The sequence below is a fragment of the Zingiber officinale genome, chromosome 1B, assembly GCF_018446385.1.
Source record: "Zingiber officinale cultivar Zhangliang chromosome 1B, Zo_v1.1, whole genome shotgun sequence".
In the NCBI taxonomy this organism is placed as follows: Eukaryota; Viridiplantae; Streptophyta; class Magnoliopsida; order Zingiberales; family Zingiberaceae; genus Zingiber; species Zingiber officinale.
Genome location: NC_055986.1, coordinates 12537314 through 12550249, shown reverse-complemented (window position 1 = coordinate 12550249; position 12936 = coordinate 12537314). Strand labels below are relative to the sequence as shown.

The following is a 12936-nucleotide window of genomic DNA, read 5'->3' as shown; positions in this document are numbered from 1 at the left end:
GAATATTTGTTCTGGATACTTCTCCTACATTATCTGCATGTCCAATGCTAGAATTTGCATCAAGAGTATTCAATATCTCAGATAGAATTTCGTCAGTTATATGATCATCCCTGATAAATAAATTACAAACTATTTTAGTAAATTTGCAACTACATAATCTTTTTCTGTAGTTAAATTGTAATTTTGCTCAAACTAGGAAGGGTCTGATGTAAAAGTAAAGTTTTAACCACATAACACATTATCGATATCAGGCCCAAGGTGGGCCTGATATCATAGATATCAGGCCCCTTTTGAAGCAGATACTTTTTGTAAACTAGGACTACCACTGACTAAACCCTAAACCATAAATAAACAATTTTTAGCCAAACTTAACTATCAACGCCAAAAACTAACATGAATTAAATCGATTAAGTCTTCTATTACATCATAATTTAGGTGTTATTGAATATTATTCCCCACACAACCAAAATTAACCATAAAACCACTTTTTGCTGCCACCCTTCACACACAAATAGTGTAATTTTTATTTACCTTCACTACCCTATTTTACAGTAAAAAAATCCATACATACATGTCTAAATCTTTAAATGTGTGCTTCTACTAATTTCCCTATTGCAAGAAGTTTGTCCTTCTCGGCTGACCTTCTTAACTTAATTTGTCCTTGGTCTCCTTTAGCAACTCTTACGCAATTATGCCATAAACCTAACTGGTCTATTGCAATCCCGCCAACCATCACGAGCAGTAATGACAAGCGCAGAGTTCATATTTCTTTTTTCTTTCAAGTTTATAACACCACACAGAGGGATGGAGGGAGAGAGACGGTGAGAAGACGTGCATCCGAACCACAAATTATTTTTCTATTCTAATTTCGGCTTGGATGTTTGGAAAAATATGTTTGAAAAAGACGATTGCCAGGTTAGCCAGAGGGATAATCTGGGAATTGATTTTGATAAACTCCGCATTTTGATAAATATAAAACTGTGATGTACTTTTTGATAAATATATTAATCGTAGTACGCCTTTTGATAAATTACCCATGATTTTAGCACTGTCAAGTAGAATAAATTGTTTTTAATGTTAGAGAGATTAATCCACGGCTAATTAAAAATGAAACAACTGCATATTCATTAACAATCATTGTATCCAGATTATCAGAAAGTTTGGTATTAATAATACTAAAAATGATAACAACATGGTAAATTTCGCATGTATTTATGCTTAATTGCTTTGTTTCTATCGTCATCGTCTCATGGAAGCTGAAAAATTAAGGAGCAGTAAAGTGATGGTGAGCCGTCGGCAGCAGTCGGCAGTCGGCGGTCGGCGGGCGGGGGAGAGAGAATCAGAAGTCCTTAAGCAGCTTGCGCACCTGCTCAAGCGTGACGAAGAGGACGACGGTGAAGGGGCCCTGCCGGGAGACGGTGGGGATGAAGCCCTTGTACAGCGCCATCGGTCCCTCCGCCTTGACCGTCTTAAGGGCGCAGTCCATAGCCCCGGCGTAGGGCGGAGGCGCCCCCTTCTCCACCTTCATATTCATGACCCTCGTCTTCACAACGTCCACTGGGTTCGACGCCACCGACGCCACCATCCCCGCCGCGAAGCTCGCCGCCACGTGCGTCACCAGCCCGTCCGCGCCCGCCCCGCGCCGCCGCAGGATCCACTCTTTCGCCTGGTCGTACGTAGCCAGCTGCGACGCCGTGACGATCATCGCGCGGTTCACGGTCAGAGAGGACCCGCGCCACAGGCTCGCGACGCCCTCCTGCCGAGCCATCCGCCCGATCGCATCGAGCACGCTCCGGTAGTTGCGGCGCTCGGCCAGGGGCAGCCGCCCATCGGCCTGCATCCGGACCATAGCCAAGTCGGCGGGGTTGCCGACCGCGGCGCCGATGCCGCCGGCGATGAGGCCTGCCGCGATCTTGCTGCGGAGCGGGAGGGACCCACCGTCGGCAGTGGCGGACCAGCGCTTCTTAAGCAGGTCGTAGAGGCCCATGCGGGTGGTGGAGTAAAGAGTCTGGCGGAGGACGGTGGCGGAGACCCCGGAAAAGAGTCCGGATGGACCCTCAGCGCGGAGGATCTGCGAACCGACGGCGATCAGCCCGGGGCGGCGCGGCGGGTGCAGCGCCGGATGCGGATGGGGGTGGGCGACGGCGGTCACCCCGGAGGTGCCGTGGAAGGCGACGGCGGGACGAATGGCGGAGACGGCGGGGCTGAGGGTTTCTCCCTGGAGCTGCAACCGGACCTTGACGAGGTCGAGGGGGTGGGTGGAGCAGCCGGCCACAATCGAGGCGATGCCTCCTTCCACAAACCCTTTCGCTCCCATCTCCTCTCCTTCACAAACAACAAAAAGGGGGCGGAAGAGGAACAACAAAGCAACGTTCAAGATGGCTTCTTGTGGCCAAATTGGGCAACAAAATCCTATCTTTCTGCGGAAAAACTAGGAAAGAAGCCTCCTTTCGACCGATCAGAGGGAGACGAATCGAAAAGAGGCAAAGAAGAAGACGACTTATAACCAGTTAGAATTGGAGTTCATCTCACTGGAAACCAGGAGATGGGAATGGCAGACGAAGGCTACGGAAGAGTAGTGTGGGACGTTGGGCCGCTGAGACATATGATGTCGCTGAAGTACGAGTTGGAGAAGAGGCGACGAGCGAAATTTATAGCGCAGGAGAAAGGAAATAAAACAGAACAGGGAAGGTCGAAACAGGGGAGGGTTACGCGGAAAATAATTTCTTCGGTGATTTCCTGTCCGTTGATTACTCTGTCACGGTTGGTGTTGCGATCCCGTCCTGCCTGGGCGGCGTCCGTCCATTTAAAGCGGACACGCCGACGACGCGCGATCCTTCATGTCATGATCGCTGTTTCCCCTATTGCACCGACGATTCTGGAGAGTTCATCGTGCCCGTCAGTTTCTCTTTCTTTGATCTCGAAATTACTGAATGTCCAATATCGTGGCATCATCGCGATTGGTGCGCCCTGAAAATGGGCACCCGCGTTGTTACGAATTACTCCGGCCTACTCGGCATCCACCCACTTCTGCGCATTGGTTGAACTGTTGGGTCCCACAAGTAGAAATTATTGTGAAGAAATTTTGGCAGCTGTCCAATACGCGCGTGCCGGGGGCAATCTTTTAAATGGGGAAAAAGAATTAAATGCGTATTAAAATGTGGCACGGAGAATCAGAAAAATAATTATAAATGATATATGCTCGCTGGCTCATGCAACGCTAACGAATTAATTAATAGAATTGTGGATGTAATTAATCAAGAAGTTTAGACGCATCTCTCGATACCGGCGTCCACTGAGGAGAGTTTGTGCGTGTTTTACTTGCTTTTTCTAGATCAGAAACGAGTTGGAATTTATGTGATTCCATCGAGATTTTGTTTCAAGTATCAACGCATGCCAATTGCCAAATGTTTTATTTTATATTTTTTTTTTTAGAAAATGGAGGCTTGTGCATAATCTATAATTTTCCAAACTTATAAACTTTCAAATCCATGATTTTTTTTTGAAGGATAATACTAAATGGTCAGAATCTGATCATCTCGAATGTATACATACATATATATGTAGGGGTATTTTAGTAATATCAGATGTGTATATTAATTACATACATGTATTATAATTGAGGGATATAAATTTTCGATAATTCTTGTTGGCCAGAATCTGGTCAACTAGAATTTTTTATCCTCCAATTAAAATACATGCATGTACATGCATGTAATTAATGTACACATATGATATTACTAAAATACCCATGTGTACACTTGCATGTATTAATTCTAGCTGGCCAGATTCTGATCATTTAGCATTACCCATAAATTTTTAGCTGATCAAATTTTGACCAATAAAATTTACTATTTTTAAAAACCCAAGACTAGAATCCCTCTTAGCTTCTTTGAAGTGCATCTATAGTAAGTTATGGCTACTTGATAACTTTGTAGGAATAAGCTGTATAAGCATTATATAGGTTGAGTAATAAGAAAGATAACCCTGTGATACCATACCTTAAATCATATACTCTAAATATTTTTTTTTAAAAAAAAAGTTAACATTAAGTGCTCAAGAGATGTACGGATAAGTATATAGCATAACATTTTTCATTTGATTTATTATATATTAAACATATAAATGTCGTACTTTGAGCCTTCGAAAATCAAGCAAAAAACGCACAGTAGGCAAGCACGACAAGGATAAGACAACCAAAATTGAATGCTGACAGTTTAAAAATACTAACTTGGAGCAAATTATTTTTAAGGTGTAGTGTTGCATGGATGATTGTTATAATAGATCTTGGAATTAATTTTCAATAGATACAAAATGACTCGAATGTCTAATTTCTTTCATACAAAGAGTCGTTGAACTAGGACAAATATCCCATTTACTCCTTTCTAAAAAGTATGTGCAGATAACGACTTCATATTTTACTTCAAATATTGATAGCCAGGTGACCAATATCTTCCAAGCAAAGTTCATTATTGGACATTGAAATATGTTGAATTAGATGTTACATGAGACCATCCTTGCATGAAAGTGCTTACCATATGGATTGGTAAACCGTTGCTTAAGATCTAGAGAAAGAAAGTAGCAAGACTTATGGATAGAAGTGAGGCACAATATTTTTTGTAATATGTAAATATTAAGATGTTAGTTAAATTATAATAAAAGATCATTGTAGATGTTTCTCATAGCTCGTTCCCACATTCGATGAAGGAAAATAAATGATAAAAATTTTTAGGAGGTCAAAAATTTTATAATATGCGTCCGTCTGGATCCATGTAATGTCCCGTCAAAGTACGTTAGCATTTCGTATTTAATTGTATTTTCTTTCAATCAATCCGTTATGCTGGGCCGTCGCAGATTGGGCCGCATCCAGAAATTGAGCCGAAGTATGAACGTACGCAGGCACGCGCAACAACTGGGATAAAATCGTCCCAAAAATCACGTTACCAATTTAAATGTGATTTTACGATTTTGATCCGATTTTATTTTAATATACGATTTTGTCACAATTTCACTCGATTTTTATAGGTACATTTGTGATTTTGTATGAGTTTACGAGTCAATATGTGAGTTTGATAACACGATGTCCTATCAATCAAATTATAGTATAAGGTGATGACACTCATCTCGGATGTTTCTCCCAACTTGTCTCACGATTTGCTCATTCCTTGTGCCCTCATCAACTCGTCTATATATCAATACAGAGAAGATAAATTACAGATGACTATTAACCCTTAGTCATATTCGGACGCTCTGAATTAGGTGATGGGAGGGCATGCGATGAATTGATCCACGTAATGTCTAGTCAAAGTGCATAAGCATTTTGTATTAATTGGATTCTCTTTGAATCCATCAGTTATGCTGGGCCGTCGCAGATTGGGCCGCTTCCAGCAACTCAGCCGAAGGATGCAGGCACGCGCAACAACCGGGGACATCATAATGCAACCCCATGATTATTTCTTCCATTACCAGGCAATCTCTCAAGACATCATCATCGATCGAGAACCGAGATCATTATGTCTATCTCCTCATCTCTATATATATTAATGTTGCCCCACCTGAACAGCTGAATCAACGCTGGATAATTTTTTTTTGCACCGATGATCGATTTCAACCGATTAATAATAATGCCGAAAAAGAAAATAAAGCTGTGGTTTCACGTTGGATGTCATACGTTGTGCACCGAGGAATCAATGGATCGACGCAGGCATGTCAAGTCCTTTCCATCGTGGCTTGGGTCAATTGTGTCCCCTTGCTTAATTGTATTGTACCAGGTGACAGTGGCAGCCATCAACATCTTCTTCTACCTTCTCCACTCTCATTAATTCACGCCCTGATCAGTTGGTTGGGATCCAATGGAGCCTGCCTTAAGTCTTTGCCACTTGTCGAGTGTAGCACTCACGGTTTTATCTCAAAACTCGAAAGTTCTTGAATTAGTAATTAAAACTGGTTAAGAACGATAGAACAGAGAGATGTCCGTGAATATGTTGTTAGATCGATTAATTTAATTAAAGTACACACGCAAGAAAAAGAAAAGAAAAGAAAAGAAAAAAACATGGACTCAGTTTTAATATATATATTTACATAATATTAATACCTGAAATAGCTGCCAATCAATTAACGCCATTAATTGTTGAGCCTGATGAGGAAGATGCTTAGCTCGGGGACGCCAGTGCCGTCGGGGTTGATCATGTATAACGCTTCCGAGTCCCTCGACCCCACCACCCTCTCGAAGCGCGCCCTCATGTACGTCAATTCCCCCTCGGCCGGGGCCGCCGCCTCCTTTTCCGCCGCCGGAAGCACCCCCGCTCCCATCGACACGCCCCGCAGCAGTCGCATCACCTGGCGCTCCTCTTCCGACGCCTGCTTCTTCCTCGTCGAGAACCCCGCCTTCCGACCGTTGCAGTACACCGCCCACACGCACTCGTCCACCAGCCGCCTTCGCCGCTGGCTCTGCTCTGGCTCCTCCCCGCTTCCGCCGGTGCCGCCGCCGCCGCCGCTACCTGCCTCGCTCTCCAGCGCGATCTTCACGAGACCGGAGGCCATCTCGCGGTGGAGCGAGCTGGTGAGGATGGGGAGCTCGAGGAGGAGCACAGGGGCGGACTTGGGGTCTTCCTGCATGGCTAAACTCACGCGGCCCCGGCGGTAGCCGAACAGGGTGATGGTAGCGGCTCCTCCGCCTCTACGGCCGGAGGACAGGGCTTTGTTGGGACGACCAAGTAAGGCTGCCATCTTGCAGCCGGAGGTGAGAAGAGGGATCATCTTCAGGAAGCGGAGGATCCCCGTGCTAACGCCCGTCTTGGATCGCCGGGTGTCGGCGGAGGAGGGCCGGAAGAGGGAAACCAGCCCCGCTGTCGCCGGGGGTACTGTCTCTGTCTCCGCTGTTGGTTGCATTATTTGCTTTAAGATGAGTAAAGATAAAAGGAGTTATGTTGTTGGTCAGTTGTGTTATATGGTGTAGGAAATATGGGAGAGACTATAAATAGGCAAGAAATATTTATATTTTTAATTTTGTGGGTACCATGTAACTTCAAATATCCATTTGCCATCAAAAACTGGAATTTTAATTCTATTATTATGTTTCAAAATTCTGAAGTTGCAAAAAAAAGACTTTCAAATTATTTTTTTCATAAATATCAAGAATTTTAAAATGGTCCAATTGAGATTTTTTTTATAAAAAATTTATTTTATTACTATTTAGAATACTGACTGATGCATGAGAAAGACATATCTTGGCTCTCTCAAAATTCAAACATCAGACCTCTTGGTGGCAGTACCTCATGTGCTAGTCACTAGACCATCCCAAAGAGACATTTTATATTGTCTTACTGGAACATATATTGATTGTCTAAGTAAGATATGTACTATCTTTAATCTATTTCTCGTATTTTTTAGTGTAAAAAGTCTAAAAATGAATATAATCCTTCTTAAATTTAGCATTTTAAACTAGGATAACGTATGTTTTCTATAAATTGAGCATGATTTTTTTCACTTAATATAATTACTCCTAAATTCAGCACTATTTAAAGAGAATCTAGTATATTTTTCATCTAATTGAGATGGAAAAAAGTCGTGCTCAATTTGATAGAAAATATATTAGATTCTAATTTAATATGTTGAATTTAAGAAGAATTATACTTATTTTTAGACTTTTCATACCTAAAAATTATAAGGAGCAATTAATTAAATTGATATCTATTATATTTAATTAGAGAATGGAAACAAAGATTTTTGATAATGGGAACTACATATAAAGTTTTATTTGTGATTGAAAACTGCATGTAAATTTTCCTTTGTTTTAACGTTGTGTTATTCTCATTTCATTTTCATAAGTGTTATTTTCAATAATTTCTCTATTTATGATCGAAGAGAAAGTAAATTTTAAACAATGGAGGAAAAGAGTCAGACCTCTATATCATAATATTATTCTATCTCTTAATCCTCGTCCATGAATTAATTAGAATGTTACTAGAGACGGAACCAAGAGGGGCGGAGGGAGGAGGATGGAATGACCCTCCTCTCCTCTAACTTTTTTTAATACAAGAGGTATAGGGTATACAATTGACACTACTCCCCCCACCCAACATAAACACATATTTTTGCTCTCCCAATATAAAATTTCTTCCGGTTCATCCTGAGATGTTAGGACCTAAATTTGTCATTCTTTTTACTCAAATCAAACTGGAACCAACAAAACAATAACAGTTATATTATTTTATTGGCCATTTGTTTTTATCTTCATATTGCTTTGAGTATACTTTTTTTGAAAAAACAAAAATGCTTTCCCCAAGCATCCAAAGTGGGGCAGGGGCACTTCCTAAGTTGAATTGAGGAGCAAGATGAGTGGTTGGAGGCAATGGAGAAGAGGAAATGATGGGGATAAGGTGGCCTGTGCTGGTGGTGGACCACGAGTAGTAGGTTTTGTGGGAAGAGGGGCAGAAAAAAAAGGGAGAACAGGAGTCCATTTCGTGCTTCCTTAGCTGGGCATGTGCATTGTTTCATTTGATCATAACAACCCTGTGATTCTGTGAAACTGGCACCTTTCATTTTTATGAGCCGAGCAGCTTTTTGTATTCAGGCACTCTTTTCTCGTGATCTTAAGAAAAGCAGCATTTGGTTTTGGAGGCTCTGTCACAGGCAGACTGATGCCTGATTTCATGGACTTAGTTAAGAAAGAAAAAAAAAACGAACAGATAAGTGCAACAAATGGGAATTGCTTGGCATGCACATTCAGCTCATGTGCAGTTTTAGTTCCATAAAATAATTTAAATCATTAGGTATATCAAAATCCAAAATGTTATCTGATACGGTTATAAAGATTGCTTAAAAAAACACGTAGGTGAAAGTAAAGAGGATCAGTTAACTTAGAGGTTAAAGTTACACGCTCAAATTTATATGGACGATTAGACCTAGAATCGCTGACTAGCCTATGTCGGTTGAGCGGACCTCGTATTGTTGGTCAGACGTGAAGTGCCAACCGGACCTCCATAGCAGCAGCCTTTCGCAACTTGCAGACAAGTTTGCAGCTATATACCCGGCCCGCTATTCCATTTGATCAGACCTAAGGGCCGATCAAATATAGTAGGGCTCCTTGGCAAAGTGAAGGGTCGAGTTGTTGATTGCATTTTGTAAGATTGAACAGGTGATCTCTCGGTCAAGCGGTAGTCAGTCGGCCTACAACGGGACCCACATATATGTCATATCATATTCTTTTAGAAGTTTGCGTAGAAAAAAACAAAAAATATCCCGTTGGCAACTCATCTTTTAGAAGTTTTCAGTCGGTCAAATTACATAGATTTGTGCGCCCGTTTAAGGAAAGATATCAAGAGTCATTTATGATATATCCTTTCTTAGGAAAGCTTTAAAAATAGTGTTAATATTTTGAGATACATGCACAACTCAACAGGGATGCTATAAAATGGGTCTCTATCTACATGTGAAAGTATATGATACTGATTATTTACACACGTTCTTTGTTGCAGTTGACTACTACTTTCTTCTCCGGAATCGACTACTGATTTAAGCGTCAGAAGATCAACACCGAGAGCCCCTTCCTTGGCCAGATACTAACACTCCTTATGTTACAAGATAGTACGAAATCATCTTGTCAATAGCAGAACCACATCCCAGTTCACCACCTTCATCGATTTCGGATGTAAAAGTTAAAGTCAAACACTCAAATTCATATGGACGGTCAGACTTAGAATCACTGACCAACCTATGTCGGTCGAGCGGACCTCGCATTATTGGTCGGACATGAAGTGCCAACCCAACCTCTAGAGCGGCAGCCCTTCGCAACTTACAAACGAGTTTGGAGCTATATATCCGGCCCGCCATTCCATCCGATCAGACCTAAGGGTTGATCAGACATAGTAAGGCTCCTTGGCAAAGTGAAGGGTCAAGTGAAGAACGAGTTGTTGATTGCATTTTGTAAGACCGAACGGGTGATCTCTCGGCCAAGCGGTAGCCAGTCGGCCTACAGCGGGACCCACATATATGTCATATCATACTCTTTTATAAGTTTGTGGAGAAAAAGACAACAAATATACCGTCAGGAACTTATCTTTTAGAAGCTTCTAACCTATCGAATCACATAGATTTGTGCGCCCATTTAAGGAAAAGTATCAAGAGTAATTTATGGTCTATCACTTCTTAGGAAAGCTTTGAAAATAATGTTAATACTTTGAGATGCGTGCACAAAGCAACAAGGATGTTATAAAAAAAAGTCTCTATCTATAAGTGAAGGTATGTGATATTGATTATTTACACACGCTCTTTGTTACAGTTGACTATTGCTTTCTTCTCTGGAACCGATTACTATTTGAGCGTTAAAAGACCAACACCGAAGATCCCTTCCCTAATCCAATACTAATGCTCATTATGTTACATAATAACACAAAATCATCCAATCAATAATAGAATCATATCTCAGCTCATCACCTTCATCGATTTCGGAGAGAATCACTCTCTATATCTTGGTTCCTTTGTTCAAATTATAATGATCCGTGTAGCTAGGCTTATATTCTCAATATGCTCCACTACTGTTTGTCATAATCATCACGTTCTGATTTTTTTTTTTTATTTCTGTTTCAATTTCAATGATATCTCAAATTATTCACTGCATTCACTTACACTGAGTTAAAATGTGGAGAAACTTTGCTTGAAAACGGTTGTCACTAACTACTAATGCTCGTAGCAAGAGCAACAACAAAAGTCTAAATCGAACGTCACAACCAGAATCTTCCAGATGGATCATTTGACAAGGGAGGGCCCGCGTGTTTACACTTAGATATATCAGGGGCCGTTCATGAATCAATTTTCATGAGCAAATTTGATTTTCAAATTGATAAAAATTTATGAATTCATTAAATAAAATAAATAAATACATACATATATCTTCAGCTAACTCTTTAATGCTCACAACAAAATTTATAAATTTTTTTCATCAATAAAAGTTTTACCTTTTAACGACAATAAATAAATAAATAAATAAATAAGCTCTCCAAATTAAACTTACCAACCAATTAAATAAATTTTAAACATAAAAGTGTCAAATAATCAATTAAGAGTTCAATAACACTAGTAAAAACATTCAAATTTAAATATTCGTTTCAACGACTTAATTCAAAAATATAAAAATTAATTTGATTTAATTAGTTTACAATCCTAGACGCATAAAAGATTGAGTTCCAGCTCCAACAAATTAATATGGATGATTTAATCTAAGAACACTACACTAATTCCCGCAACTTAAAAAAAAAAAAAATTAAGTTTGACATTCCGACACGGGTCCATTACAAGAAAGAATAAAAATAATAAAATTCGATACCGTCTCACTTAGGTAATCCACCAGTCTTCTCACGCACCAACCAGTCAACCACCATCAATTTTTAACTAATGCTTAGTTTAACGCTCTAAACACGGAGCGAGCATCGAACACATGGCGGTCGAGGAAAGTGTACCTGCACGATCCTGGAGGCGTTCCACTCCGTCTCGCCTTGGCTAATCGCGGTGATCTCGGTGAACTGGAAAAGACTTTTTAGGGCTGGAAGTGGAATCCATGATCATCGATTGCCGGAAAGGATGTCTGAGAAATGGAAAAGCAAACGGATTATTCTTGCATCGTGTTCTAATAGCGAAGACCAAAAATCGGTCGGAATCGAAAGCAATCGGATTATTTTTTGTTCCGAGGTCTTGAAAAAGTTCCACGACGAACGTCCATTTAACAAACCAAATTCTACTCATCATTCTAGAGCGAAAGAAGTCGAAATAATGAAAAATAAAATTAAAAAAAAAACCCAAACTAATCACGAGCAATGAAGGCGACGAAGCGGGCCATCTCCGCCAACGCCTTGTCGCATTTGGGCTTGCTCAGGAAGTAGACGTGCTCCTCCTCCGCTGTCTCCACCAGCTCCGCCTCCCCCTCCCACCCACTCGCCCTCAGCCTCTCATAGTACTCCTTCCCTCTCTCCCTGAACCAATCCATCTCCGTGATGCTCACCAGCACCCGTCGGCAAGGCAATTCCCTCAGTGCCGCCTCGTCCCGGAATGGGTCCACTCTAGGATCCTCAATCCCGGCGCTCCATCCGCACACGAACCCCCAGGTCGTCTCCAGCCACTGCCGGAAGACCGGATCCGTTGGCTCCGATCCCACCGCCTCTTTGCCCCAGAAAAAAGGGTGTATCAGCAGCAACCCGGCCACCTTGACCTCGTTCTCAAGCGGCTCCGCCCGCGTCCGCACCAGAATGTTGTGCGCAATGTTACCTCCCGCGCTGTCCCCCGCCAGGAACAATCGGCCGAAATCGCCGCGCTCGGCCAGCCACGTTTGGCCGCTACCGCCGCCTGCTTCTGCGTGGGAGGCCACCCACCTCAGCACCGTGAAGGCGTCATCGTACGCGGCGGGGAGCGGGTGCTCGGGGGCGCGGCGGTATTCGATCGAGACGGCGACGACGTCGGTCTGGGCGACGAGGTTGTTGAGGAAGGTGTGGTAGGTAGGGGAGAAGGCGGACTCGATGACGAAGGCGCCTCCGTGGCAGTAGACTAAGATGGGGCGGCGGGTGGAGGCGGAGCGCCCGCGGAGGTAGAGGCGGGCGGAGAGGACGGTGCTCGGGTCGATGAGGACGTCCTTCGAAACGACGCCGGTGGAGGGATCGATGCCGGCGGGGATGTAGTCGTTGCCGACGAGGCGATGGACGCTCCCGTTCTTGTAGAGGCGGAGAAAGGGTGGGAAGTCGAAGACAACCTCGGAGTCGGGATCCATGATCGATGGCTTCGACACAAGGGAGAAAGAAGAACAGACCGTCTCTGTCGTCTCTCTTCACGATTCAAGTCCTGCTCTTTTTGACCGACTAGGGTTGCGCAAACAATGAATGACGAGGGACTCGTGTCGCTTCCACCCTTTTTATCTTCTCTCTAAAGAAAAAAAAAAAAAGATAGAAA

At 42.5% G+C, this 12936-nt stretch overlaps 3 protein-coding genes across 3 annotated transcripts; all 3 read right to left on the bottom strand.

Annotated features, from left to right (window-relative positions):
* Positions 1-1148: 1148 nt before the first annotated feature.
* LOC122051150 (mitochondrial uncoupling protein 5-like) lies at positions 1149-2650 on the bottom strand. Its single transcript, XM_042612111.1, has one exon. The coding sequence runs from the start codon at positions 2315-2317 to the stop codon at positions 1340-1342; it is 978 nt and encodes a 325-aa protein (XP_042468045.1). The 5' UTR covers positions 2318-2650; the 3' UTR covers positions 1149-1339.
* A 3320-nt stretch (positions 2651-5970) lies between these two features.
* Positions 5971-6999, bottom strand: LOC122040935 (protein MIZU-KUSSEI 1-like). The gene has a single exon (XM_042600463.1). The coding sequence runs from the start codon at positions 6889-6891 to the stop codon at positions 6124-6126; it is 768 nt and encodes a 255-aa protein (XP_042456397.1). The 5' UTR covers positions 6892-6999; the 3' UTR covers positions 5971-6123.
* A 4117-nt stretch (positions 7000-11116) lies between these two features.
* Positions 11117-12910, bottom strand: LOC122051143 (probable carboxylesterase 13). Its single transcript, XM_042612105.1, has one exon. It carries the CDS (start codon positions 12755-12757, stop codon positions 11801-11803), a length of 957 nt encoding a protein of 318 aa, XP_042468039.1. The 5' UTR covers positions 12758-12910; the 3' UTR covers positions 11117-11800.
* Positions 12911-12936: the final 26 nt, after the last annotated feature.

What these genes read in the sequence shown, in the direction of transcription:
- LOC122051150 (XM_042612111.1), bottom strand. Translation starts at nt 2,317, where the DNA reads ATGGGAGCGAAAGGGTTTGTGGAAGGAGGCATCGCCTCGATTGTGGCC.
- LOC122040935 (XM_042600463.1), bottom strand. Translation starts at nt 6,891, where the DNA reads ATGCAACCAACAGCGGAGACAGAGACAGTACCCCCGGCGACAGCGGGG.
- LOC122051143 (XM_042612105.1), bottom strand. Translation starts at nt 12,757, where the DNA reads ATGGATCCCGACTCCGAGGTTGTCTTCGACTTCCCACCCTTTCTCCGC.